A 25,939-nucleotide genomic window follows, 5' to 3' on the forward strand; every position below is an offset into this window, starting at 1 on the left:
CTGCAGAACTCAGCTTTTTCTACTAAAATGCTTATCGCTTTCCACGGTCAGCTGTGGGTTTACAACAAAACTGTAGTGCAGTGAAACTGAAGGTAGGGCTTCGAATGAGATGGAACTGTTTTTTCCTTTGCCTCCTTGGTACTATGCCAGACGTCTTAGGAACTTATTACCAAACTCACAGAAGTTCTAAGAATTAGTGTTAGAAATTAGCAGCAGCAGTGGAGACACAGTTTAGTGATTAAGAACAATTACTGCTCTTGCAGAAGACTTGGGTTCAGTTCCTGGCACCCACATGTCTGCTCACAACCACCAGAAACTCCAGTGTCAGAGATCTGATGACCTCCTTGGGCATCAGGCTCATATGTGGTGCAATACATACATACATGAGGGCAAAAAACTCATGCACAAAATAATTATTACAAGAATTAAAAATAAAATAAATTAACACTAGATGGCAAATTCTATATTGTTTAAGTATCACATCTCTATTCTTGGTGTCTTCTACCTGTGTGGCTTCATAGGACACAGAATCTGCCGACTGAATTTTGTTTTGTCCTTGTCCTCAAGCATATTAACCATTCTATATCTATGGAGATGTTTCTTAGTTATTACAGTTCTTGGTTTGTGCTAGAAGTATTGTAAGTAAGTGGTAAAGCACATATTGAGTGTCTGTGTGCAAGGCCTTGGATTCAATTCCCAGCACCAGGAGGGAAAATACCTTGGCTCATTTTGGTCTGTATTTATTCAGATAATTAATTTGATCACATCAGCATAGGAATGCTGGCATTGCAAAGTATACAAGACTGGAAAGCTTTAAAAAAATATTGTGCCAGGTGGTGATGGTACATGCCAGCACTAGGGAGGCAAAAGCAGGTGGATCTCTGAGTTCGAGGCCAGCCTGGTCTGCAGAGTGAGTTCCAGGACAGCCAGGGCTGTCACTCAGAAAAATAAAAAATAAATAAATAAAAAATTTAAAAAAAGGATAGAAAAGAAAGAAAACAGTTGTTATTGTGTATGTGTGTGAGAAAGGACGATTGGTATTCACATGCCAGTAGTCCGAGGACAACATTCAATCTTTTTCTCTTCCACAGTGGAACTCAGGTCTTCAGAGCAAACTGTTTAAAGAACATTTAAAGTCCTGCTGTGGTGGCATTCGGGAGACAGAAGCAGGTGGCCCTCTGAGTTTTTAAAAAAAAAAACAACTAATTTTTAAAAATATTTATTTTGTGTCTAAAAGTGTTTCGTTTGCATGTATGTCTGCACTGTGTACATGCCTGGTACCCTTGGAAAGAGGATGTTGAATCCTGTGGAATTGGAATTATGGACAGTTGTGAGCTGCCATGTGGGTGCTGGGAATCAGCAAGTGCTCTTAACTGCTGAGCCATCTCTTCAGCCCTGAAGGGCAATTTGCAAACTATATTTATGTACTGGAAACTCAGAATACATGTATGTGTAACCCATTTTGTTGACAAGTTCTTTGGTCTTTACTTTTTCCAATTTGGCAAAGTGAGGCAGAGTTTAGACCCAGGACATTGCCTCCCTGTGGCAACAAATCTCATCATGTCTGTCTTTGTCATTGGTCCTGGTAGCTTCCACCAGCTTAGCCAGGGTTTTTCTCTTTGAGTTAACCTGTGTGAAGGCAGCGGTGGTGTCTTGCCGTGGTCCAGCTGCCACAACCCTGGTATAGCAAGGGACCCACCTTTGGACACCAGGCAGGGAGACTACCAGTTCCCTCTGGGCTGTAATGTGTAATCACCTGCTCCACCACCATAGTGACAGTATTGACCCCCCCACTCAAAGGACAGGTGGTGTCTTAGCGCAGGCCAGCAGCCTATGCTAACTAAGCCTATGGTCTCTGGTCTGTACTTGTGGGGTGACTTTAGCAACTGAGAGGCTGTCTGCCAGTCCAGGGCCTGGGTGAACTGGTTAATCTCAGGAGGCACTTTCAGTGGCTGACAGGGGACAGATAGCCTTTTGCCACTTCAGCCAGGTGTAATGAGGCCGTTTGACCAAGTAGGTGAGGTCTTGGGTTAGATGTCCTATTCACAGCCAAAGTTCTTACTTAGGCTTTTGTCTGACCGGATCCACTACCTTTTGACCTGCTGCTGCTGTTTCTTTTTCTCTAGTAGATCAGGCTGGCCTCAAACTCACAGACTGGCCTGTGCTGAGGTTAAAGTGTTTGCTACCATTCTTGGTTCTTGTCTCTCTGTCTGCAAGCTTTCTTACTCTAGATCATTTAACACTTTCCTAAAGTTTAATTTGTGTTTCTGCCGAGATTTTTGGGGGACAGCTCTGTGCTTTCTCGTGAATGACTGTTTCCTGACAGTGCTGAGTAGTATTACTTGGTGTAAAACCCTAATTGACTCTTTTTCTTTCTTTCTGTGTTAATTTACCTTTGGTCTGTAGCTGACTGCTGGTATCAAACAGTTGTAGGTAATATCCCCATGAGTCTGGAGACAAGTGGGCGTTTCTCTTGGGTATCATCCCCTCCACATTGTGAAAGTTCATTCTCAACTGCTTACATTTTCAATAGTACTCATATATGGTTAGTGTGTAAAATTTATTTTTCTAGGATGGAGTCTTTCTTAGTCAAGGCTAGGTTGGAACTTGCTGTGTTGCCCAGGCTGGCCTCAGACCTTGATTTTTCTGGCCCAGCTTTTCCTGTGCTGGAATTGTAAGTCTATGCCACTATGCCTGGTTTAGAAACCTTTTTTTGTTGTTGTTGTTTATTTTTTCAAGACAGGGTTTCTCTATGTAACAGTTTTGGCTGTCCTGGAACTAGCTCTAGACTAAGCTGATCTCAAACTCACAGAGATCCACCTGTTTCTGTCTCCCAAGTGCTGGGATTAAAGGTGTGAGCCACTATCACCCAGTTTGATTTTTTTTTTAAACTGTGTTTGTACCTTATTTTGAGCTCAGTACAGTGGTTATATGTGTGTACTAACTGGCTTTTCAAAATGTTTCTCTTTTACACGAATAGGAGGGAACTCAGAGCACATTTACATTTCAAGTCCCGAATGACTGAAGATGTCTCCTTTAACAGACATTTTTGTGTCTGCAGTCTTTGGTAGTGACTGGTGTCTGCCCTATGAGTTAACTTTGGTATTTTTTAAAAAGAGTTGTTTATTTGTTTATTAATACAGTGTTCTGCCTGTATGTATGCCTGCAGGCCAGAAGGGGGCACCATATATCGTAACAGATGGTTATGAGCCACCACGAGGTTGCTGGGAATTGAACTCAGGTCCTCTGGAAAAACAGTCAGTGCTCTTAACCACTGAGCCATCTCTCCAGCCCCCAGCATTTTTTTAAGGTTTATTTGTTATGTATACAGTATTCTGCCTGTATGTATGCCTGCATACCAGAAGAGGGCACCAAATCTTATATAGATGGCTGCAAGCCACCATGTGGTTGCTGGAAATTGAACTCAGGTCTTCTGGAAAAACAGTCAGTGCTCTTAACCTGAGCCATCTTTTCCAGCCCCAGCTTTGACACTTTTTGGGAAGTCAGTTATGTTTTGTTTGGTCAATGCAATTGAATGCTGTATAGAGAAGCAAAAGAAGAGAGAAAAGCACAGAATTATTGAAGCGCGCAGAGGTGCAGAGCAGGAATTTCCAATTCTCGAGCAGGTGTGGAGGGTGAGGAAGCAAAGCAGCACATTTGAAGCCTTTCAGCCATGACATTTTCTTCTAATGAAGAACAGCTTGAAAGCTGTTGTTCTGAAAGTATTGCAGTATTTTAAAGTCAGGCACTTGGCACATTTTTAAAATTGTGGTTAGATTTAGTGTTTTTCCTCCATTTTAAGTGAGCTGAGCAGGTTTGGTCATCATCTTGACAGTGTGAGGCTTGGAGAGAAGGAGGCTTTACAATCCAGATAGGCCACAGCAGCAGCTTTCGGAGCTTTATCTCAACTGTGTTCGTGGTAAATGAAGTTATTTTTATCTATTTTAAACAGAAACAGTGCATTCCTATTTCTGGTTCTTCACACATGACCTTGAATCCCTTCTTTCTATGTTTACAGTACATTTTTATACCTGAAATTCCTGGTAGTGTGGGCACTTGTCCTTCTGGCCGACTTTGTCCTGGAGTTCCGATTTGAATATCTGTGGCCATTCTGGCTTTTCATCAGAAGCGTCTATGATTCCTTCAGATACCAGGGACTGGTATGTTTCTATTGGATGCTCTCCAACTATAAGGGATTTAGTTACCATTCTAATTAAGAGAATACCTTTAGTGGCTGATACTGACTTGTTTTAAATGAATTTTATTAACAATACTGAAAGTGCCTAATTGGGTCTGTGGATTAAAACTTGACTGTTCTAAGCCCACTGATTAGCAATTCTGTTTTCTCCTCCTCCTCTCCCACTTGAGGGGACTGAGGAGACTGGGTAGAGGTTTCCGAGAGGGAGGAAGCACTCTGAGAGTGCTTTGGAGCTCTTGTCACTAGGTTGTAATTGAATTAACGCAGTGATTCTCATTGATCTCAAGATTCCTTTTATATCCTTAAAAATTACTGAAAACTCCAAAGAGTTTCTGTTAATGTAGGTTACAAAATAAAACAAGCTAGGTGATAGCACACACCTTTCATAACAGCACTCAAGAGGCAGAAGTAGGAGGATTTCTGTGATTTCCAGGTTCCAGGCCAGCCAGGTCTTCAGATTTGGCCAGCCAGGGTTGCAGAGACCCTGCTCTCAATGAAAATGAAACAAACAAACAAAAAATAGCAGCTAAAAAACCAAAAGAGAAAATAAAGCAAAAAATTAAATATATATTTATTAATTTATTAAAAATAACTACTTACCCAAAAAATAAAATAGAAAAGTAGCTCTGCTGTTTTTAGAGCTCTAGGTTTAGAAGAATCTCAAAGCCCCTCCAGGAGCCTGCAGTTCACAGGTTAGAGTTTGGGGCATAGCCTGAGCTTATTTTTTGACTTATGTGTTATTCTATTGTGTTCCATAGCTACATCTCATAACTAATTTTCCAATTCAGGTCTTGTGCTTTGGTTAGAGCAAATCCATGCTTCCAAAAGATGTCTTCAAGCTTTTGTCTTATTAGTGATGAGTAGTAGTGTCCAGAGGAAGGCAGCATTGTTAATATTACCACCAGCACATTTTTTGCCAGTGGTTTTGTTCATCTGCATTCCAGCAAGCCTGTCCTTTAAGAATGAAGCTCTTTAGGAATGGTTTATGAGGAAACAGGAGGCTTTTCAGTGTTAGAGTTCTTATTTATTCAGGTAACCTGCCTGTAGCATCCCAATGAGTTCACTGTGGTCCAGTCTCAGTTCTGGTCCAGTTCTTCCCCATGGTTTAAGAACCGTGGATAGTATCACTCTTTAATGTTGAGTCAGCCACTGCTTTTTAGTATATGTGCTGCTCAAGCAAGCTAATAACCACTGCTTCTACATGGTCTATTCTAAGTGTTTAAAATGTCTTCTTGTTCATTTGCTCTGTATTTAGTAATTTTATTCAACCAAGCTTTTAATAACATGATTGAAAATGACAAGTTCTGAAATGTGGTTTTAATTTGTCTTTTTTTTCTCTCTTCAGGCCTTTTCAGTATTTTTTGTTTGTGTAGCATTTACATCAAATATCATATGTCTCCTCTTCATTCCCATACAATGGCTCTTTTTTGCTGCTAGCACATATGTATGGGTCCAGTACGTATGGCACACAGGTAAGTCTTAGTAACTTCTTGGTTAGAAATTTTAGATACAAGTTTTTAAAATGTGGAATCTTTGAATGAATTATTTAATATTGACATTTTAAAGTTGCCTTTCCCCAATACATGGTAATATGTTGTTTGACCTTTGGTGGTGGTGGTTTGTGGGTTTGTAGGGTTTTGTTTGGGGTTATAGGGTTGGTTATTTGAGGCAGGAGCTTACTAGATAGTCTTGGTTGTCCTTGAACTCACTATATAGACCAGGCCAGCCTAGACTCATAGCAATCCTTTGCCTTCTGAGTTCTGGGATTATAGGTGTACCCCACAATGCCTTGCTCTATATGCTTTCATACATGGATTTTTTTTTTAAATTATTTGAGTCAAAAGCTTAAAGTTGAGGCATTTCAGTTGGTACCTTTATTGCAAAGATGTCAGTTTAAAAAGAGTTGAAGTGATTTGTGTTTAGTAGTTGATGACGTTCACATGCCATACAAGAAGACTGTTCACTGTATTTCAGTATTGGAAAGAGGGCTGGAATTCATTCATGTGAACCCAATCATTTAATCCAAAAGCATTCCCCCCAGCACCCCGGTACATAGTGACCCTTCTACAATTGGAAATGTGCAGTGGTCTGGACTCCTCAGCTATTCCCGCTCTCTGCTCTGTCATTCACTTTGGGCTACATAGGAGAAAGTAGTTCTTTATTCTAGATCACAAGTGTCCTTCTTGCACTTTTAACCAAAGGCGATGTTACACTTGGAGGCTTAGTGATTCTTAGAGGATCCAAAAAGGATTTATCCAGAACATAAGGGGATGGACAGAATTTGGCCTTTAAAGTTTCAGGGGGCTTGACAGAATACCAAAATTTCATAGGACCCTCCCAGCTGACATATATCAAGTGATTTGAAGACCCTGTCATAGTCTCTTAAGTCCTTGTTTTCTGTAGGCAAAAATACTCCTGATGTCACTAGCTTTTAATTGTCTGGCATTTTAAGTATCTTCCCATTTTGTGCTCCTAATTCTTTGCACTGTATTTCAGATAGATCCTTATTGGTAGAAATACACAGTCAGCTTCCTTCTTTTTTCAAGCTATCCTGTTATTTCGAACCAAGATCAGAAGAGAGATGTTGACAGCTCCAGCTCACTATGAAAGCATACATGGCATGTACTGCTGGGGTTTGAGGACTGGTCCTCAGAGTCACACTGTCTGCAGAGCTTTGTGAAGCGTTGTTTTCAGACCTAGCTGTAACCTGTAGGATTTTGACTCTGAGAGCACACCAAATAGTAAAAGTTTCTGGAGCAGCTTCATCCTTGAGGCAACACTGCTGAAAGTGGTGTTGGCCACTGCAGAAGACAGCTAAGCCCTGCTGTTGGAGGTCTCCACTGTGAGCAAGGTTTCTCCACTTGATTTTAAGATACCCAGAATGTTCTCAAGTTGACTATTGTCTAGTCTAATTCAAGAGATTTTCCTTTGAACCAGTTTTCCCTTGTATTTGCGTCTTCTGGGCCATTTATTTGTATCCCTGTCTCTAGAGCCCAGTTTCTTCTCTGTCACCTGAAGATGGGGTAATCTAAATGTCTGAGAGCCTCCAGCCCAGATGTGCTAGGACTCTGTTAGGCAATGGCAACTTTTCTGATTTCTTTAGTGTTCTTTTTTTGTTTGTTTGTGGGTTTTTTTTTTTTTTTTTTTGGTTTTTTCGAGACAGGGTTTCCCTGTAGTTTCTAGAGCCTGTCCTGGAACTAGCTCTTGTAGACCAGGCTGGCCTCGAACTCAGAGATCCGCCTGCCTCTGCCTCCCGAGTGCTGGGATTAAAGGCGTGCGCCATCATCGCCCAGCTTCTTTAGTGTTCTTAATAGAACCTGTTGGGAACACCTCCAGGTTCATAAAGTGACATACACATTGGAGAAGCCAAGTTGTGAAATATGTTTTAATTTGAAAGTTAATGCTGAGACAACCAAGCTACATTAAATAGAAATACTGTGTTTTTATTGGCTCTAAAAAATAGGAATATAATGTATATAACTTGGAGGGCTAATTTTTCTTTCATGTGTTAAAATTAAAATTCCTTGAGATTAAGAATGGTTAACAAGGGCTGGCAAGGCAAGACAGCTTGGCAGATAAAGGCACTTGATGTAAATAAAGCCTGAGGACCTGAGCTGGAACCCCAGAATCCTGTTGATAGAAGCAGAGCCCTGACTCTGAAAAGCTGTATAGAGCCAGATTTGCTGTGGCAATCACCAGTGTACACCCCCACAAAATACCTGAATAAATGTAAAAAAATTAAAAAAAGAATGCTTGATAAAATTGTGTATAGCCACAAAAGAATGGTAATGTTGTGTCATAAACTTTTTGGTGTTGGTGATGATTTTTTAAAATTTTATTTATGTATTTTATGTTTGAGTATTCTGCCTGCATGTACACCTGCATGTCAGAAGAGGCCTTCAGATCCTAATATAGGTGGTTGTGAGCCACCATGGGGTTGCTGAGAATTGAACTCTGGGAAATCAGCTGGTGCTTCGTTTTTGGGTTGGTTTTTTTTCTCCCCCTCCCTCAAGACAGGGTTTCTCTTTATAGCTCTGGCTATCCTAAACTCCCTCCATATGCCAGCCTGGCCTTGAACTCTTGGAGATCTACCTACCTCTGTCTTCCAAGTGCTGGGATTAAAAGTGGGTACCACCCAGCAAACAGTCAGTGCTCTTAACCTCTGAGCCATCTCTCTAGTCCCCCTGGTGATGATTTCTTTGAGGCAGGGACTAATGTATTCCAGGCTGTCCTTTTATTTTTAAGGTGGTCTTGAACTCTTGATCCTCTTACTCCCCAAGTGCTGGTTAAAGTTAAAGCTAGGCAGCAAGACAAAGTCTGCAGTATGGTTCTGTACTTACTTAAAAAGCTTCCAGTGGGGGGCTGGAGAGATGGCTCAGAGGTTAAGAGCACTGCCTGCTCTTCCAAAGGTCCTGAGTTCAATTCCCAGCAACCACATGGTGGCTCACAACCATCTATAATGGGGTCTGGTGCCCTCTTCTGGCCTTCAGGCATACACACAGAATATTGCATACATAATAAATAAATAAATATAAAAAAAAAAAAAGCTTCCAGTGGAGTTAGTCATTTAATAAGTGGAGAAATAACATGTTTTGTTCAGTTTTACCTATTTTTCAGTAATATTCTGGCATTCATTTTAACTTGATAAATTAATGTAGGAAGTAGGAAATATTTTAAAAATCACTGTTGTTTTGAGACAGGGTTTCACTTTGTATCTCTAGCCAGTCTGGAACCTTCTGTGTAGAAACAGGCTGGCCTTGAACTCAGATTCATCCACCTGCCTCTACCTCCATAGTGTTTGGATTACAGGTGTGTGCCACCACACTCAGCTGGAAATTAAAAAATTAAAATTACCTTGAAAGTTTGGTTAAGTGTGAAAATACTCATTTTAGGTGTATTAGATCTCTATGATCAGTTGAGGTTGTTAAGCTATTTTCACAGAGATTCCCAGCTTAGCTAAGGGACGAGGCATCAAGGTGCTTGGATTTCCTTTCCACAGAAGCAGACTTAGTCCCCTTTCTGTGAACTTGGACCCTTATGTTATCCATGTCCATAAACACTCCACAGCAGCCCTTTCCCACACTGACAGATGCAGATTGCACATTGTATTTTATTTATTCTGATGCAAGTTGCTTTCATCTCCCTGGTATTTTCATGCTCACTTAAATGGGCATCTGCTCCTATGGAGAAAGTTTTTTCAAGTGCTTCTTACTCTCAGAAAAGGAACAGTCCCTAACTGGCCTGGAACTCAGAGACCCACCCGGCTCTGCTGCCTGAGTGCTGGGCTTACAGGCGTGTGCACTACCACACGCAGCACTTTGCTTTGTTGTGGGTAGGGTTGTTGGAGTTGAACCCATGGCTTTGCACATGCTAAGCATAGGCTCTGCTACTAGGCCACATCCTCTGTGGTTTGATTGATTTTATTTGCTTGTTGAATCAGGATTTCACTATTTGCCTAGGCTGGCTTCAAAGTCATTCCTCAAGCCATTCCCCTGCCTCAGTCTTCCAAGTACTGAGACTACTACAGGTAGGCATACGGTACCATACCCAACTTTGGTTGCTTTTTTTTTAAGGTTTATTTAATTATATATACAGTATCCTGCCTGCAGGCCAGAAGAGGGCACCAGATCTCATTACAGATGGTTGTGAGCCACCATGTGGTTGCTGGGAATTGAACTCAGGACCTCTGGAAGAGCAGTCAGTGCTCTTAACCGCTGAGCCATCTCTCCAACCCCGGTTGCCGTTTTTTTTAAAATGATTTTTAGGGGCTCTTTGTATATTAAGATTTATGAGTCTTTTGTTTGACATGGATTTTGAATATTTCCTGACAGATGTTTACCTTTTGTTTTTGTCAATGAGTTTGTCATAGAAAAGCTTTTAGTTTAGCTGACAGTTGCTGTCATTGACTGAGTCTCCCAGACAATCCATCTGTTGTGTCAGCTACTGTATCATTGATGGTTGTCTCTCTGCTGCTTTCCTACAGAAAGGGGAGTGTGTTTGCCTACAGTGTCCCTCTGGATACTCTTTGTTTATATTGAAGCAGCAATTAGATTCAAAGATCTGAAAAATTTTCATGTAGACCTTTGTCGTCCATTTGCTGCTCACTGGTGAGTATTACCTCTGTTCTTAGTCTCTATTTCTGTAGTGGTAAGTTCAGCTGAGCCCCACATCAGTACAGTATGCTGGTGAAGGGTGTGAGCCTTTTCAGAGATGGAGTCCCAGCTCTGGCCCAACAGCTGTGCTGCTGAACCTGTCATTATTTCTAAGCATCAGCTTCCTAACCTCTCTCTTGAGGTCATGGGAAAGAGGTGCAGTGTGTCAGGTGTTTAACTTAATGCCAAGTGTCTGACTGATGATTTTGATAATTCCATCGTCATCTCGATGAGCTGTGGCCATGTCTTAAAGCTTCTATAGTCGTTTACAGAAGTGACAAGACGATTAACACTTTAAAAGGAGCTTGTCTTCTTAGAAGTGAGGATTATTTCATTTAACCTTAACTAAAAATATTAGAAAATAAGCTTGGTTTGTTTATATCAGTTGTAAAAAATACAAACCCCCAGATAAATAGGAATTGTTTCTAGTTGTTTTAGGTTTTACAAATAAATGAGTTAAGGAAACATTGTCTCTTTAATTTTGAGTGAAACCACATTTAAACTAATTAAAAACTATAACACTTTTTAACACTTAGGAGCCTTAATATGGGCTTGACAGTTTGTAGCTCTGGGAAAGCATTAAGCAGTCTGATTGGTTGGACGAAATACTTTTATTTTCTGTCTTAGATTAGAGTTCTAAGTATACTCACTTGAACTTTGTTAACAACCCTGATGATTCCTGACACTCACACATAAGAGGTTTTGGAAATGCTGTATGACTGTTATGAATTAATTTTACAAAAGCAGCTATTGCTCTTACTCCTTAGACACAAGAAGATTAATGTAATGTAATTGCCTAAATTTGACTCTACTTTCTGATGTTAAAAATTAAGTAATGCCCTGTCTGTCTGTCTGTCTGTCTGTCTGTCTGTCTATCTATCTATCTATCTATCTATCTATCTATCTATCTATCTATCTATCTATCATCTATCTATCTATCATCTATCATCTATCTATCTATCTATCTATCTATCTATCTATCTATCTATCTATCTATCTATCTGTCCATCTATACTTATTTATTTATTTTTGGGTTTTTCAAGACAGAGATTCTCTGCAGCTTTGGAGCTGGTCCTGGAACTAGCTCTTGTAGACCAGGCTGGCTTTGAATTCACAGAGACCCGCCTGCCTGTACCTCCCATGCTGGGATTAAAGGCATGCACCACCTCTGCCCGGCCTATTTGAGAATTTCATGCATGAGTGTAATATGTTTTGATCAAGTCTACCCCTAATTCCTTCCCTTCAAACTCTCCCTATTATATCCTCCGCATACACATATACTTATCTGTTCCAACTTTATTCTTTTTAAATCTACTGAGTTCACTCAGTGCTGCCAGTATGTGCATGGTGTAGGGCCATCCACTGGAACATGGGGAGCTTTAACAGCCCCTCAGCTAGGGGTGGACTTCATGAGCCCTTCACTGATCTGTGCTGCAACTTTGGCTTGCTATTGTGCAGTCATAGCCTCTGAGTTCTTGTGAGCAATGGCCCCATTATGTCCAGATACCTTTTCATTCTTAAAAACATAAAGATACCTAACTTCTAACACATAAAGTTATTTGTTTCCTCAAAAACATTAGCTACTGTATCTATCAGCCCTGTAGGGACTCCTAGAGGTATGGCGGGAAATGTTTTCCTATGGTGTCCACCAGACCTGTAGCCTGGGGCTTGTTCTGTATGCATGGGTTGATCATCATCAATTAGAACTGACTTTCTAATCTTTGGTCTCAGTAGCTGTTGTGCTTGATACACGCATTGTTTGTGTTGACCTTGTAATTGAGGCTGGACTGTCTTCTTTCTAGTATTGGGTACCCTGTGGTGACTTTGGGCTTTGGCTTCAAAAGTTATGTGAGCTACAAAATGCGGTTAAGGAAGCAAAAGGAAGTTCAAAAGGAGAACGAGTTTTACATGCAGCTTCTTCAGCAGGCCCTCCCTCCAGAGCAGCAAATGTTGCAGAAGCAAGAAAAGGAAGCCGAGGAAGGTAGGTCTTTACTCTGAAGTTGTGAACCTAATAGGCTAGTCAGATTTTGCCTCAGTAAAGAAAAAAATGACCAAGAGTCCAGGTTTTGGATTCCTTCTTGGGGCCATTGTTTGGTCATGAAATACAGAATGTGAATATAGTGTTTTACTCTCGTGGGGGGCGGAGGCATCTGCTTTTAAATACGGTATTTGTTTACATGTACTTCTATTTTATGTGTATGGATTTTTTCTGCATGTGTATATGTATAGTAGACTGGAGCCCTGGAACTGGGGTTGCAGGTCGTTCTGAGTCACCGTGTGGTACTGGAACTGAACCCAGGTCCTAGAGCAACAAGTATACTTAACTATTAAGCCGTCTCTCCATTCCCTATTTTATTATTTTTAATTTACAATTTAAAATTTTTGTTACAAATATTAAGAAATACTTATTTTGATGACTTTAAGAAATATTTGTCTTGACATTGTAATTGAAGCAAGTCAAGAACCAAAGGATAATAAGCAAGATGGTTGTGTGGACATGTGACATTGCCTTCTGGCAGAACAAGGAGCTGTGAGTCCTGTTTGAGTGTTTCATATACTGTATGGTGGATTTTAAATGGAACTTTTTTGTCTTTTGAGACAGTTTCTCTGTAATAGCCCTGATTGTCCTGGAACTCACGCTGTAGACCAGGCTGGCCTCAAACTCAGAGATCTGTCTCCTGAGTGCTGGGATTAAAGGCATGAGCCATCACACTCAGCAAATGGAACCAATTCTAATGGGGCTTTTCTTGTGGCTATTCAGCCAGTAGTGTTAGGTGAGCTCATAGTAATACTGGTTTTCTGTGCTTGGGAGTTAAAAGTTTGAGGTCATGCTTTTTAATTAATTTATATCAAAATCCTTTTTTTTTTTCTGGAGTGGTACAAAATAGCTGTAATGGAGATCACAGCAGATTGAAATGTACTGAGCTGATACAAAAAGTTGTTTTTAAGTACCCTGGTGAATGACACAGACATTACTCCAACACTGGAGTCACGAAAAAAATAGATGTCTGTAGCCAGAAGTCACATCTTTTTTTTTTTTTTATTTGAGCTTTTTTCAGTAATATTATCAGGTGTTTGTTTAAACCAAGCATTTAAGAAAAAGATTGTGTGTGCATGTGTGCGTGTGTAAATGTATATTCATGAGTTGGTGTGCATGAGAGAACGACTTTGTGACAGAGTCATTTTGTCATGTACCTATACTTGAGTCTTGGAGATTGAATTCTGGTTACTAGGCTTGTGTGGCAAACACTGTGCCATCTCCCAGGTCCAATTTAGGTCTCTTTTAAAATAGGGTTTCTTGGAAGGGTAGCCATTGTTGGACCAACCTGCCTGTAGCATACACCAATATAATAAATCCCTTTTCAAAATATTCGTTAAAAATAGGTCTTTAAAAAAAAAGAGTTGCTTTTGTTCTCTTACTTTTATGACTAATCTAGTTGACTTTATATAAATCTATATGCACCTATATAAATGTATGTTATATATGACTTAATTATGAAATTTTACTCTTATTTTAAAGCCAAATCTTTAATGTTTTCAAGTTCATATTATGGTGATTTTTCTCAAATGTGTCTGGACATGGGAGTTATTGTAATACATTGTACTTACTGCTTCTAAGGTTCTCCCGTGATTAATGTAGTGAATTTCTAGGTCTAGCTAATACAGTTACTAAGTCAATGTAGTCTTATGTTTTTAAAAGCTAAATATTCCAGTATGGGTTTTTGTTTGTTTGTTGGTTTGTTTTTGATACTGTAGCATCCAAAGGATTGCCGGACATGGATTCCTCGATCCTTATACACCACAATGGAGGTATCCCAGCCAACAAAAAACTTTCCACAACGCTGCCAGAGATAGAATATCGAGAAAAAGGGAAAGAAAAGGACAAGGATGCCAAAAAACATAACCTTGGAATAAATAACAACAATATTTTACAACCTGTAGACTCTAAAATACAAGAAATTGAGTACATGGAAAACCATATCAACAGTAAAAGATTAAACAATGATCTTGTGGGAAGTACAGAAAATCTCTTAAAAGAGGACTCATGCACTGCTTCCTCAAAAAATTACAAAAATGCTAGTGGAGTTGTAAACTCCTCACCTCGAAGTCACAGTGCTACAAATGGAAGCATTCCTTCTTCATCTAGTAAAAATGAGAAGAAGCAGAAGTGCTCGAGCAAGAGCCCAAGTGCACATAAGGACTTAATGGAGAACTGTATTCCTAACAACCAGCTGAGCAAACCAGACGCACTGGTGAGGTAAGTGTGTGCTGGCCTCATCACCTCTCGCCACAACTCTAAAAGTAAGGCTCCATGGCCTGCTGGAGCTGCTTGTGACCAGAAGCTTGACTGGTAGTGTCTGGGTGTTTGTTTTGAAAAGTTTGTTAGTCATCTGTGTCAGCATATTAAAACACTACTTAACCTTTTTTGTATTCTGAATAAGAGGTGATGGGGATGACTTCCCACATGTGATGGATTTACATGCAACTCAGTGGTGGCTTTGAAGAATGCTGTTAGTCCTGTCCTTTTAGGTTTACATATCTAAAGTTCCTTTTAGCAAAAAGAGAAAAATTTGTGTACAGTTGGTGCAAATCTTCTGTGATCAAACTGACAGATCGGGAGAGGGAGTGGGAAAGTTGTTGTTATTACCCTGAAGTTGTTTTATTTGTTAGTTTCTTTTTCACCAATTAGAATTTAAATTATCCATAGATAAGTCTGAGATACTCCAGCTTGAAAAGTATAATCTCTTGGGCTGACAAGATGGCTCATTGTGTAAAGGTGCTTGCTGCCAAGCCTGATAATCCCAGGACCACATGGTGGACAGAGAGAACCGATGCTGACAAATGTCCTTTGATCTCTACATGCACAGGATACGTGCACATACAAAATACATTGAGAGAGAGAGAGAGAGAGAGAAAGAGAGAACTCTTGCTAAAAATTCCATATGGGAACACAGTGTTAGATGTGGATTTTAGTCAGAAACATTCCTTTTCTCAGCCTTAATTTGACACTGACTGGCTCAGACTTCATTTGATCTAATGAGCAAACAGGTGTGGCTTTTACCCCCCTGGTCTTCAGTCCTGAAGCTGAGAGCTGAAGTCTGGAGGGTTTTTTTTGTTTGTTTGTTTTCGTTTTGTTTTGTTTTTTGAGACAGGGTTTTTCTCTGTAGCCCAGGCTGTCATGGTACTCACTCTATAGACTAGACTATCCTCGAACTCAGAGATCTGCTTGCCTCATGAGGTATGCTGGGATTAAAGGTGTGTGCCACCACTGCCCATTTTTTGGTTTATTTGAAGGCCAAGGACAGTTTATTCTTTGAGGAAGAGTTTCCAGCATTGTAAATAATGTAACCAAAATATTGATTAGTTTTAATTTTTGAGTAATAGCCAGCTGAGAAAAATGGCCGTGGTTCCATACTCTGCCTCTCACTCCTGCAGCAGCCTTGGCGCTGTGGAAGCTTGCATTGCAGATGCCCCCATCCTGCAGAGCCTGCTTCCAGATGCCCAGAGGAGAAAGGCCAGTTGTTTACCACTTATTTCAGAAGGCATTCCCCAGAATTCACTAACTGCAGCAGGTGAAACATTCGACACATGTTATTTAACATCTTTACATGATTTTAGTTCTAAAACAGGTCTCCTGTGTTTGGTGTTACAAATGAGGTGAAATGCTTTCTTAGGTACCCCAGTTAATTGTGATGCTAATTGGCTTTACTATCTAATCTACCTTTGATACTGAAGATTGAGAACCCAACTGGAGGGGCTGGAGAGATGGCTCAGCGGTTAAGAGCATTGCCTGCTCTTCCAAAGGTCCTGAGTTCAATTCCCAGCAACCACGTGGTGGCTCACAACCATCTGTAATGAGGTCTGGTGCCCTCTTCTGGCCTGCAGACATACACACAGACACAGAATATTGTATACATAATAAATAAATATTTGGGCTGGAAAGATGGCTCAGTGGTTAAGAGGATTACCTGCTCTTCCAAAGGTCCTGAGTTCAAGTCCCAGCAACCACATGGTGGCTCACAACCATCTGTAATGAGGTCTGGTGCCCTCTTCTGACCTTCAGGCATACACACAGATGGAACATTGTATACATAATAAATAAATATTTAAAAAAAAAAAAAAAGAGAACCCAACTGGATGGAGAAGCAGGACTGATGCTGTGGTACTTGTGCCCCTTGCCTGCTCCTGGGGACTGCTGTGCCCTGCTGTCAGCAGTGTGGACTCTGTCTTCACCTGTAGCCTGCCCCCCAGAACAAGTCTATTTTAGAGAAATACTTGCTGTCAGTGAGTTAATAGAAAATATATTTAAGTAGTTTTGTAAACTTCTCTGGAATGATTTTCAACTTTATTTATTTATTTATTTACTTACTTACTTACTTATATTTTTCAAGGCAGGGTCTCTGTGTAACAGTCCTGGCTGTCATGGAATTAGCTTTGTAGACCAGGCTGGCCTTGAACTCATTGAGTTCTGCCTGCCTCTGCCTCCCAAGAGATAGGATTAAAGGCTATCTCTTTAAAGTGCGCTACCACTACCTGGCTCAGTTTAACTTTTAATATAATATAAAAATAAAAGGAAGCAGGTATGGTGGTGTCCACCCTTATCCCAGTACTCAGGAGGCAGAGGGGACAGATCTCTGTGAGTTTAAGGGCAGCCTGGTCACGTGGGTTCCAAGAGAATCAGGGCAAGACAGTGAGACCCTATCTCAAAATAAAAGAGGAACCTAGTTATCCAACAATGAGAAAACATATAGTGTGCTGTTCCTTTGATGGATTTTCTTTTTTCATTTATTTTGGAGACATGATCTCTCTGTGTAGCCCTGGCTGTCTTGGAACTCTCGATGACTCACAAGATATCCACCTGTCTCTTGTCTCCCAAGTATTGGGATTAAAGATGTGAGCCACCACGCCTGGCTCTTTTGATAGACTTCTAATTTAGATACTGTTTTTTGTTTGTTTGTTTGTTTGAGATAGGATCTCACTATGTAGGTCTGACTCACTGGCCTGTCTCTGTGCTACTACACCTGGATTTTAATATAGATATTGTAAAATCATACTCTTGGGCTATACTTAAGAATTTGGGAGAAAAGTTACAGTATGAATGCTTCATGAAGAAAGAGAAAGCAGTGTAATTTAAAACACTTTCTTCAAAGTATACAAAAAAGATTTGAAGAGTAAAGCTGAAATGTTGAGAATAGCTATAGCCTGTGATATAATCCGGCATTCATTTTTTTCTTTTTACTTAACATACATTTCAGAATTCTCCACAGTGAACAAAAATAAAAGCATTTAGAAGGAAAAACATTATTTTCTAAGCAAATTATCCCCTTAGTTGGAGGAGACCTTGTCACTTCTTTCTTGTCTCCTGTGTTTGAATTACATATGTTGTGATGACTGCTGTTCAGGCTGTTTATCTAGGCCTGATGTGTTTGAGGTGTTAGCTAGAGAGTGGAGTGGGTGTGTCATCTGCAGATTAGTAAGATGGACTCAGGTGTGTCTGATTAGTTAGGGTTATCATTGCTATGGAACACCATGACCAAAGCCATTTGGGGAGGAGAGGGTTTATGTGGCTCACACTTCCACATCACTGTTCCTCACTGAAGGAGGTCAGGACAGGAACTCAAGCCGGGCAGGAACCTGGAGGCAGGAACTGATGCAGAGGCCATGGAGGGGTGTTGCTTACTGGCTTGCTCTTAATGACTTGCTCAGTCTGCTTTCTTTTAGAACCCAGGACCACCAGGCTAGAGATGCCACCACCCATGATGTACTGGGCCCTCCCCAACAATCACTAAGAAAAAGCCCTATGCTGGGCGGTGGTGGCACAATCCTTTGATCCCAGCAGCAGGAGGCAAAGACAGGTGGATCTCTGAGTTTGAGGCCAGCCTGGTCTACAGAGCAAGTTCCAGGACAGGCTCCAAGGCTACAGAGAAACCATGTCTTGAAAAACCGAAGAAAAAAAAAAAAAAAAAAAAAAGAAAGAAAGAAAACAAAGAAAAAGCCCTATAAGCTTGCCTACAACCTAGTCTTACGGAGGCATTTTCTTTTTTTTTTTTTTTTTTTTTTTTTTTTTTGTTTTTCGAGACAGGGTTTCTCTGTAGCTTTTTTAGAGCCTATCCTGGAACTAGCTCTTGTAGACCAGGCTGGCCTCAAACTCACAGAGATCCGCCTGCCTCTGCCTCCCGAGTGCTGGGATTAAAGGCGTGTGCCACCACCGCCCGGCCGGAGGCATTTTCTTAATTGAAGTTTCCTCCTCTCAGATGACTTCAGTTTGTGTCAGGTTGACATAAAAACTAGGCAGCACAGTCCCTAAGTGTCATAGTGCAGGGATACAGGACCAACTGTGGACCTGTGCCTTCTTCAGGCATGCCATGGTTTGCATAGTGCTAAGCTGGGTATAATTCCACAGGGACACTTTTTCCGCCTATTTTCAAATATTTGGGGAAAAAATTGAAATTGAGCCAGGCAGTGGTTTGGCATGTCTTTAATCCCAGCACTTGAGAGACAGAGGCAGGTGGATCTCTGTGAATTTAAGACCATCCTGATCTACAAGAGCTAATTCCAGGACAGGCTCCAAAACTACAGAGAAACCCTGTTTTGAAAAACCAAAAAAAGTAAATAAAATAAAATTGAATTACATAAACTGACCCATAGCTTTTTAAAAAATCATTTATTTATTTGTTTGTTTGTTTGTTTATTTGTTTATTTGTTATGTATACAATATTCTGTGTGTATGCCTGCAGGCCAGAAGAGGGCACCAGACCTCATTACAGATGGTTGTGAGCCACCATGTGGTTGCTGGGAATTGAACTCAGGACCTCTGGAAGAGCAGTCAGTGCTCTTAACCTCTGAGCCATCCCTCCAGCCCCATGATCTGTAGATTTTTATAATAATAAATTAATTGTAACACGATCTTCAGTTACATCTGAGGACCATGGTTGAAAACTATTTTTGAGGAGTGAATTTAATAATTTATTGGAGGATGTTAATTAGTGGGTAACAACTTTCAAAGAGAGTTTAAGCGGATGGCTGTTGAGATCAGACTTGCCAGCACTGTGCAGGGCCAGCATGCCAGTAGGTCTTTCCTCAAGCTTTACTAGCTCTTGAGTGTGCCCTAGGGTGCTGTATTCCTTAGTAGGCAGTTACACACAGGACACATCTTGCCCAGTGCCAGTTTTGCTGTTTGCTTGTTTGTTTTTAAGATTTTGTTTTTATTTTTTAAATGTTATATATTGTTTATTTGTTAGAGATAGGGTCTCATTTTGTCATCCTGGTTTGCTAAGAACTCACAAAATAAATAGACCCAATATCATCAAATTCATAGAAATTAGTCTGCCTCTTCTTCTTGAGTTCTTGGATTAATTTTGTGTGTTACCATGCCAAGAATATTTTTATTTCTTAATTATGTGTATGTGCGTGCATGTGGTTTCCTGCATTTGAGTGCAGGGCTGAGGGAAGTGTGAAGAGAGCATTAGGTTCCCTGGAACTGAAGTTAGAATCATTTTGAGCCCCCACCATGGGTGTTGGGGACTGAGATCTGCACAAGAACAGCGTACTCTTCCCCACTGAGTCCTCTCCAGTGCTACACTGCTGTCCTTGTCCATAGAGTCCTCTCCAGTGCCACACTGCTGTCCTTGTCCATAGTCCTCTCCAGTGCCACACTGCTGTCCTTGTCCATAGTCCTCTCCAGTGCCACACTGCTGTCCTTGTTCATACACATTTTGTTTATTTGTTTACACTATGCCAGTGGCTGCTGTTTTACCAGAGTTTAGTAGCTGCCATGGAGACTATAGCTACAAAGCCACAAATAATCACCTTTTGGCTCTGTTCAGAAAAGTGTGTTGATCTGCTTTGTACAGCACTTGCTTGCTCTTTCTTTTTAATAACTTGTGAATTTCACTTTTTGTGTCTTTGTAAAAAGAAGGTTTGGGGATTAGAGAGATGACTCAGCGATTAAGAGCACAGGCTGCTCTTCCAGAGAACCTGAGTTCAATTTCCAACAACCAAATGGTGGCTCACAACTACATGGTGGCTCACAACCATCTATATAATGAGATCTGATGCCCTCTTCTGGCCTGCAGGCATACATGCAGGCATAACACTATATGTATATACACTATATATAATAAATCTTAAAAAAGAAAAAGGGGCTGGAGAGATGGCTCAGAGGTTAAGAGCACTGATTGCTCTTCCTGAGGTTCTGAGTTCAATTCCCAACAGCCACATGGTGGCTCACAACCATCTGTAATGAGATCTGGTGCCCTCTTCTGGCCTGCAGGCATACATGCAGACAGAACACTGTATACATAATAAATAAAACTCTTTAAAAAAAAAAAAAAGAAAGAGACAGAAAAAGAAGATTCTTAGTGAATGGAGGTTTGTTGGCTAAGAGAGTAGCATGAGAGCAAGGAACTGAGTGAATGAGAAGGCCTCCCAGGCGATGCTGGGTAGAAATCAGGTATTGTGCTAGGTAAGAGATGCAAGGTAGATGCTGGGTAGATTGCTTCATAAAGGAATCTAGGGGAACTTAGAGAAGGCTGGGAATTTGGTCTGGGTTTTGTTTTTTTTTTTTTTTTTTTGAGACAGGGTTTCCCTGTAGTTTCTAGAGCCTGTCCTGGAACTAGGTCTTGTAGACCAGACTGGCCTCAAACTCAGAGATCCGCCTGCCTCTGCCTCCCGAGTGCTGGGATTAAAGGTGTGCGCCACCACCACCTGGCTGAGGCTGGGAATTTGGTAATAATGTCGCCTGTGGACTCTTTCCAGAAAACTTACTGACTTGCCAATGCCAGTCCAAAGTCTTCTTGGTTTGAGAAGTACATATGTTACTAAAGGCCCATGTTACAGTGTGATTTTTGTGAATTGTTTTGTGATGTGTGTGTGTTTTAGACAGGGTTTCTCTGTGTAGTCCTGGCTGTCCTGGAATTTGCTAGGTAGACCTCATTGACCTTGAACTCAAAGTCCTCACCTGCCTCTGCCTCAGGAGTGCTGGGATTAAAGTCCTACACCACTCCTGGTGATTTTGTGAATCCAAAACACAGGATTAAAAAAAAAAAAAGACTTAAAATATTAATAGCCAAAAATGTTTTTATTCCTAATGTAGCAAAAATCTGAGCCAAACGAGAAAGCAGAAAGACCAACTATTTCAGCTCAGTCTATGTAGGACAGGAAGATCATAAATCAGTAGGTTTGTTATTTCTCAGCATCCAGGTTAAAGACATGTTAGTCTTTCTAGTGCTACAAGGAAATTCCTGTGGAAATGGCTTAGTTAAAGGAGCTGGGCTGGACTGGTGGCTCACCAGTTAGAGCTTTCTATTGTTCCAGAGGATCATAGTCAGTTTCTTACAAAAGTTAGCTTACAGCTGTCTGCAGCTTTAGCTCCTGAGATCCAGTGGGTACCCACATGACCATGTGTACATGTGTGTGAGAACAGACCAACCGACACACATTCTATAAATTTAAAAAAAACCAAAAATCATCTTTTTAAAAATAAAAAGGAAGCCAGCACTTAGCAGGCAGACACAAAGTAGATCTCTGTTAGTTTATGGCTGGCCTGGTCTACAAGAGCAAGTTCCAAGATAGCCAGGGCTACACAAAGAAACCCTGTCTCAAAAATCGAAGAAGAGGGAGAGGGGAAAAAATAATAAGGAAGTTGGGCATAGTGACACACACCTTTAATCCCAGCACTCAGAAGGCCTAGGCAGGCGGATTTCTGTGAGTTCCAGGACAGTCAGAACTATATAGTGAGACCCTGTCTCAAAACTTACCCCCCAAGAAAATAAAAATAAAAAGGAGGAAGTTACCCCACTACCATGACACAAGCCCCTGAGAATTTTGTTGTGTTTTCTTTTCATCAGCTAATTCTAATTGATAGTTGTGGTCAGTATTTGTGAAATTTTTAAAAGACTTTATTTATTTTTCTTTTTTTTCTTTTTTTGGTTTTTTTTTTCAAGACAGGGTTTCTCTGCAGCTTTTTTAGAGCCTGTCCTGGACCTAGCTCTTGTAGACCAGGCTGGCCTCGAACTCACAGAGATCCGCCTGCCTCTGCCTCCCGAGTGCTGGGATTATAGGCGTGCGCCACCACCGCCCGGCAAGACTTTATTTTTTTTTTATATCAGTTTTTAAGTTCATTCATAGAAAAATTGAGCAGGAGGTACAGAGATTTCCTAACACATGCCCACCTTTTGGTACAACTGACAATTTGTATTGACACATCTCTCTTACCCCAATCCTTAGGGTTGACGCACATTTTTTTTTGGTGGACTAAGACAAGTTTCTAACAGGTATCCATCATTAGAGAATCACACAAGGAGTTTGTGTTAAAACTCCCACTTAGTCCTCCTTTGCCACCAAACCCTGTGATTCTCTGGTGTTCTTACATCTAAGATTGCTTCTGTCTTTGTGGCTTACGTGTGGGTAGATGTAGGATAGTTTCCTGTAGTCCTTTGTCTGCTGCAGCATAGTTATTGCTTCCAGGTTTTGCAATAGGATCGAAGCCACGGTGATGGCCATGTAATGCAGTGTGTTTTTTCATAACTCATTTGCACTTTATACTATCTTCTTTGAGAGTGTTTAAAAACTTTTTAATCCCAGTATTTAATCAGGTTGTTTCTTATTGTTAGGTTTTAAGATTTTTTTTTTTTTAATGTTTGGATCTTTTTTTCATTGAGACAGGGTCTCACTTTGTAGTTCAGGCCACCTTTGAATATGAAATCCTCTTCAGCTTCAAAATACTAAAATTGCAGGGATATGCTGCCATACCTGGCTGGATAACAGGTTTTTATTAAACCTCTTTTGCAAATATTTTCTCTGTCTGAAGTGCCCCCTCTCATTTGCTAAGAGCCTCGGCCTATAACTGATTAGTCATCTCTTCCCCTTTTCTCAGATATGTTTATTTTTATGTATTAATGTTTTGCCTGTGTGTATGACTGTGCACCAAGTGCATGCATGGCCGATGCCAAGGAGGTCAGAACAGAAGGGCACTGGATCATCTGGAACTAGAGTTGGAGACAGTTGTAAGCTACCATATAGATGCTGTACATTGAACCCAGGTCTTCTGCAACCACAAGTGCTTTTGACTGCTGAGCCATCTTTCCAGCCCCAGTGATTTTGTTTTTGTGTTGGCCTGTTTTTAAACAGGGTCTCACTGGGTAGCCCTGGCTTGCCTGGAAGTCCCTCTGTAGATCAGACTAGCCTCAAACTCACAGAGATCAATCTGCTTCTGCCTCTCTGCCTCTGCTGTATTGGTATTAAAGGTATCCACAACCACACTTAGTTTGTTGTTTTATACTTTTGACAGTCTTTTTTTTTCTTTTGGAGTTGTTTGTTTGTTTGTTTGTTTTTGTTGTTTTTTTTTCTTTATGTGTATATGTTTGTTGCATGTGTGGGTTTTGGAACCTCTGGCACTAGAGTTATATATAGGTGTGATTGGTGAGCTGCCTGACTTTGGGACTAAACCTGGGTCCTTTGAAAGAGCAGTGAGCATTTTTAACTGCTAAACTATCTCTCCAGCCCTCCTGGTTTTGTTGTTGTTGTTTGTTTATTTGTTTGCTTTTTATAAAGCATGTCTCCCATTCAACCCTAGTACTGGGATTGGATACAGCCCTTGCTTATGCTAGGGAAGGACTCTATTGGTGAACTTAATTCCTGATCCCAGATTTATTTACTTATTTATTTGTTTTTTCAAAATAGGATTTCTCTTTAGTTTTGGGGCCTGTCCTGGACCTCACTTTGTGGACCAGACTGACCATGAAATCAACAGAGACTCACCTGCCTCTGCCTCCCGAGTGCTGGGATTAAAGGCATGTGCACCACTGCCTGGCAAACCCCAGAAATTTTAAGTTTTAAGAAATGGAGGTTAGATTTGAAGTTCTTGCTTTCCTCACTTTAGAATTCGTAATTTTTCTGCTTTCCTGCTTTTCACTTAAATCAAAATCACTTTCTCCACTTCTCCTCACCCTCATTTTCCTGGTGAATGAAATAGTCCATTGTTGGTCTGTGGTTGTCAGGAGTCCCTGTCTGAGGCCCAGCAGGTCACGGTGTGACACCTGAACTGCTGCTGTCCTGGACGGGTCAGCAGTTTCATTTGCATTTGGCTCAGAGTTTCTTCTCAAATACAGCCCAAGACTGAGGATTCTTGTTTGTGATTGTTACTTGTTTTAGTTCCCTGGTTAAGGGAGACCTCAAAATGCTCCACATTTGGTAGAAAGCCTGAAACAAAAATCTCTTTTCAGTATATTTCTGTCCCCCTGCCTTTTATGCATCAAAAACGGGAGACTTTGTGTTTTGTTTTTGTTTTTTGAGAGAAAGTTTCTCTCTGTAGTCCTGGCTGTCCTGGAACTCATCCTGTAGACCAGGCCGGCCTCGAACTCAGCTCCATCTGCTCTGCTTCTGGAGTACTGGGATTAAAGGCATGGGCCACCTTACCTGGCTAGTAGACTCATTTAAAAATATATATTTTTTAATGTAACAAAAATTTGCTAAAGTAGCTGAATTATATATAGTATAAAGAGTTATTAAGAAATAAGTATCCTGCTGGGCAGTAGTGGCATATGCCTTTAATCCCAGCACTTGAGAGGCAGAGACAGACAGATCACTGTGCGTTTGAGGCTAGCCTGGTCTACAGAGCAAGTTCCAGGACAGCCAGGGCTATGCAGAGAAACTCTGTCTCAAAAAACAAAAAGCAAACAAAAAAAAAGAAAAAAGAAAAAGAGTGTCTAGATGCTATGATTGACAGAAGAACATTTAATACAACCATATGAAATTGAGAATGGTTTTTTTTTTTACCTATAGAAAAGATCTTAGAGGGGTGCTGGAGAGATGGCTCAGAGGTTAAGAACACCCACTCCTTCAGAGGTCCTGAGTTCAATTCCCGGCAACCACATGGTGGCTCACAACCATCTGTAATATCTGGGTGCCCTCTACTGGCGCGTAGGCAGAACACTATACGTAAAAAATAAATAATTTTTAAAAAAAAAAAAAAAAGATAGGAGAAGCATGTATACTGGCCTCCCTGATCTTCTCTTTATCAAATAATGAACTCTAGAAATGAAGGCTCTCCAGGGCCAGCCTGAAGTTTCTGGACTTCTAGGATCCTTAAAAAATGTTGGTCAACTTGCTCTATTTTTCTTCTTAATCTTGTTTTATGTTTTAAAAATTCAAATACAACTGCCATTGCCTCAGAGATTGGCACCAGAATGAGACGTTTTGATCTCAGTGCTAAAAATCTATAGAAGGGCCGGGCGGTGGTGGCGCACGCCTTTAATCCCAGCACTCGGGAGGCAGAGGCAGACGGATCTCTGTGAGTTTGAGGCCAGCCTGGTCTACAAGAGCTAGTTCCAGGACAGGCTCCAAAGCCACAGAGAAACTCTGTCTCGAAAAACTAAAAAAAAAAAAAAAAAAATCTATAGAAGGTATGCTTAAACTTCAGAATTTGTTACTTTCCTGTTCTGAGTGTCTTAAAAATTCTTACTTGTAAAAAAATCACAAGGTGTTACTTCCAGTAATATTAATAGAAGGGGGCCAATTGCTTGTGCCCTTAAATTTTTGTGGTCCCTGAAAGTCAGCTCTAGTGAGAGGTCTGCTGATAGCCTAGAGC

General features: G+C 40.7%; 1 protein-coding gene across 1 annotated transcript in view; it reads left to right on the forward strand.

Moving 5' to 3' along the window:
- The window catches only part of Maco1 (macoilin 1), a 64,965-nt gene that overhangs the window by 14,165 nt on the left and 24,861 nt on the right, over positions 1-25,939 (forward strand). Inside the window, exons 2-6 of the mRNA XM_038334295.2 lie at positions 4,019-4,160; positions 5,544-5,670; positions 10,182-10,305; positions 12,153-12,331; positions 14,107-14,608. Of these exons, the coding sequence (XP_038190223.1) occupies positions 4,019-4,160; positions 5,544-5,670; positions 10,182-10,305; positions 12,153-12,331; positions 14,107-14,608 (1,074 nt within the window). The remainder of the gene's footprint in view (positions 1-4,018; positions 4,161-5,543; positions 5,671-10,181; positions 10,306-12,152; positions 12,332-14,106; positions 14,609-25,939) is intronic.

This window comes from Arvicola amphibius, chromosome 6 (genome assembly GCF_903992535.2).
Source record: "Arvicola amphibius chromosome 6, mArvAmp1.2, whole genome shotgun sequence".
Classification (NCBI taxonomy): Eukaryota; Metazoa; Chordata; class Mammalia; order Rodentia; family Cricetidae; genus Arvicola; species Arvicola amphibius.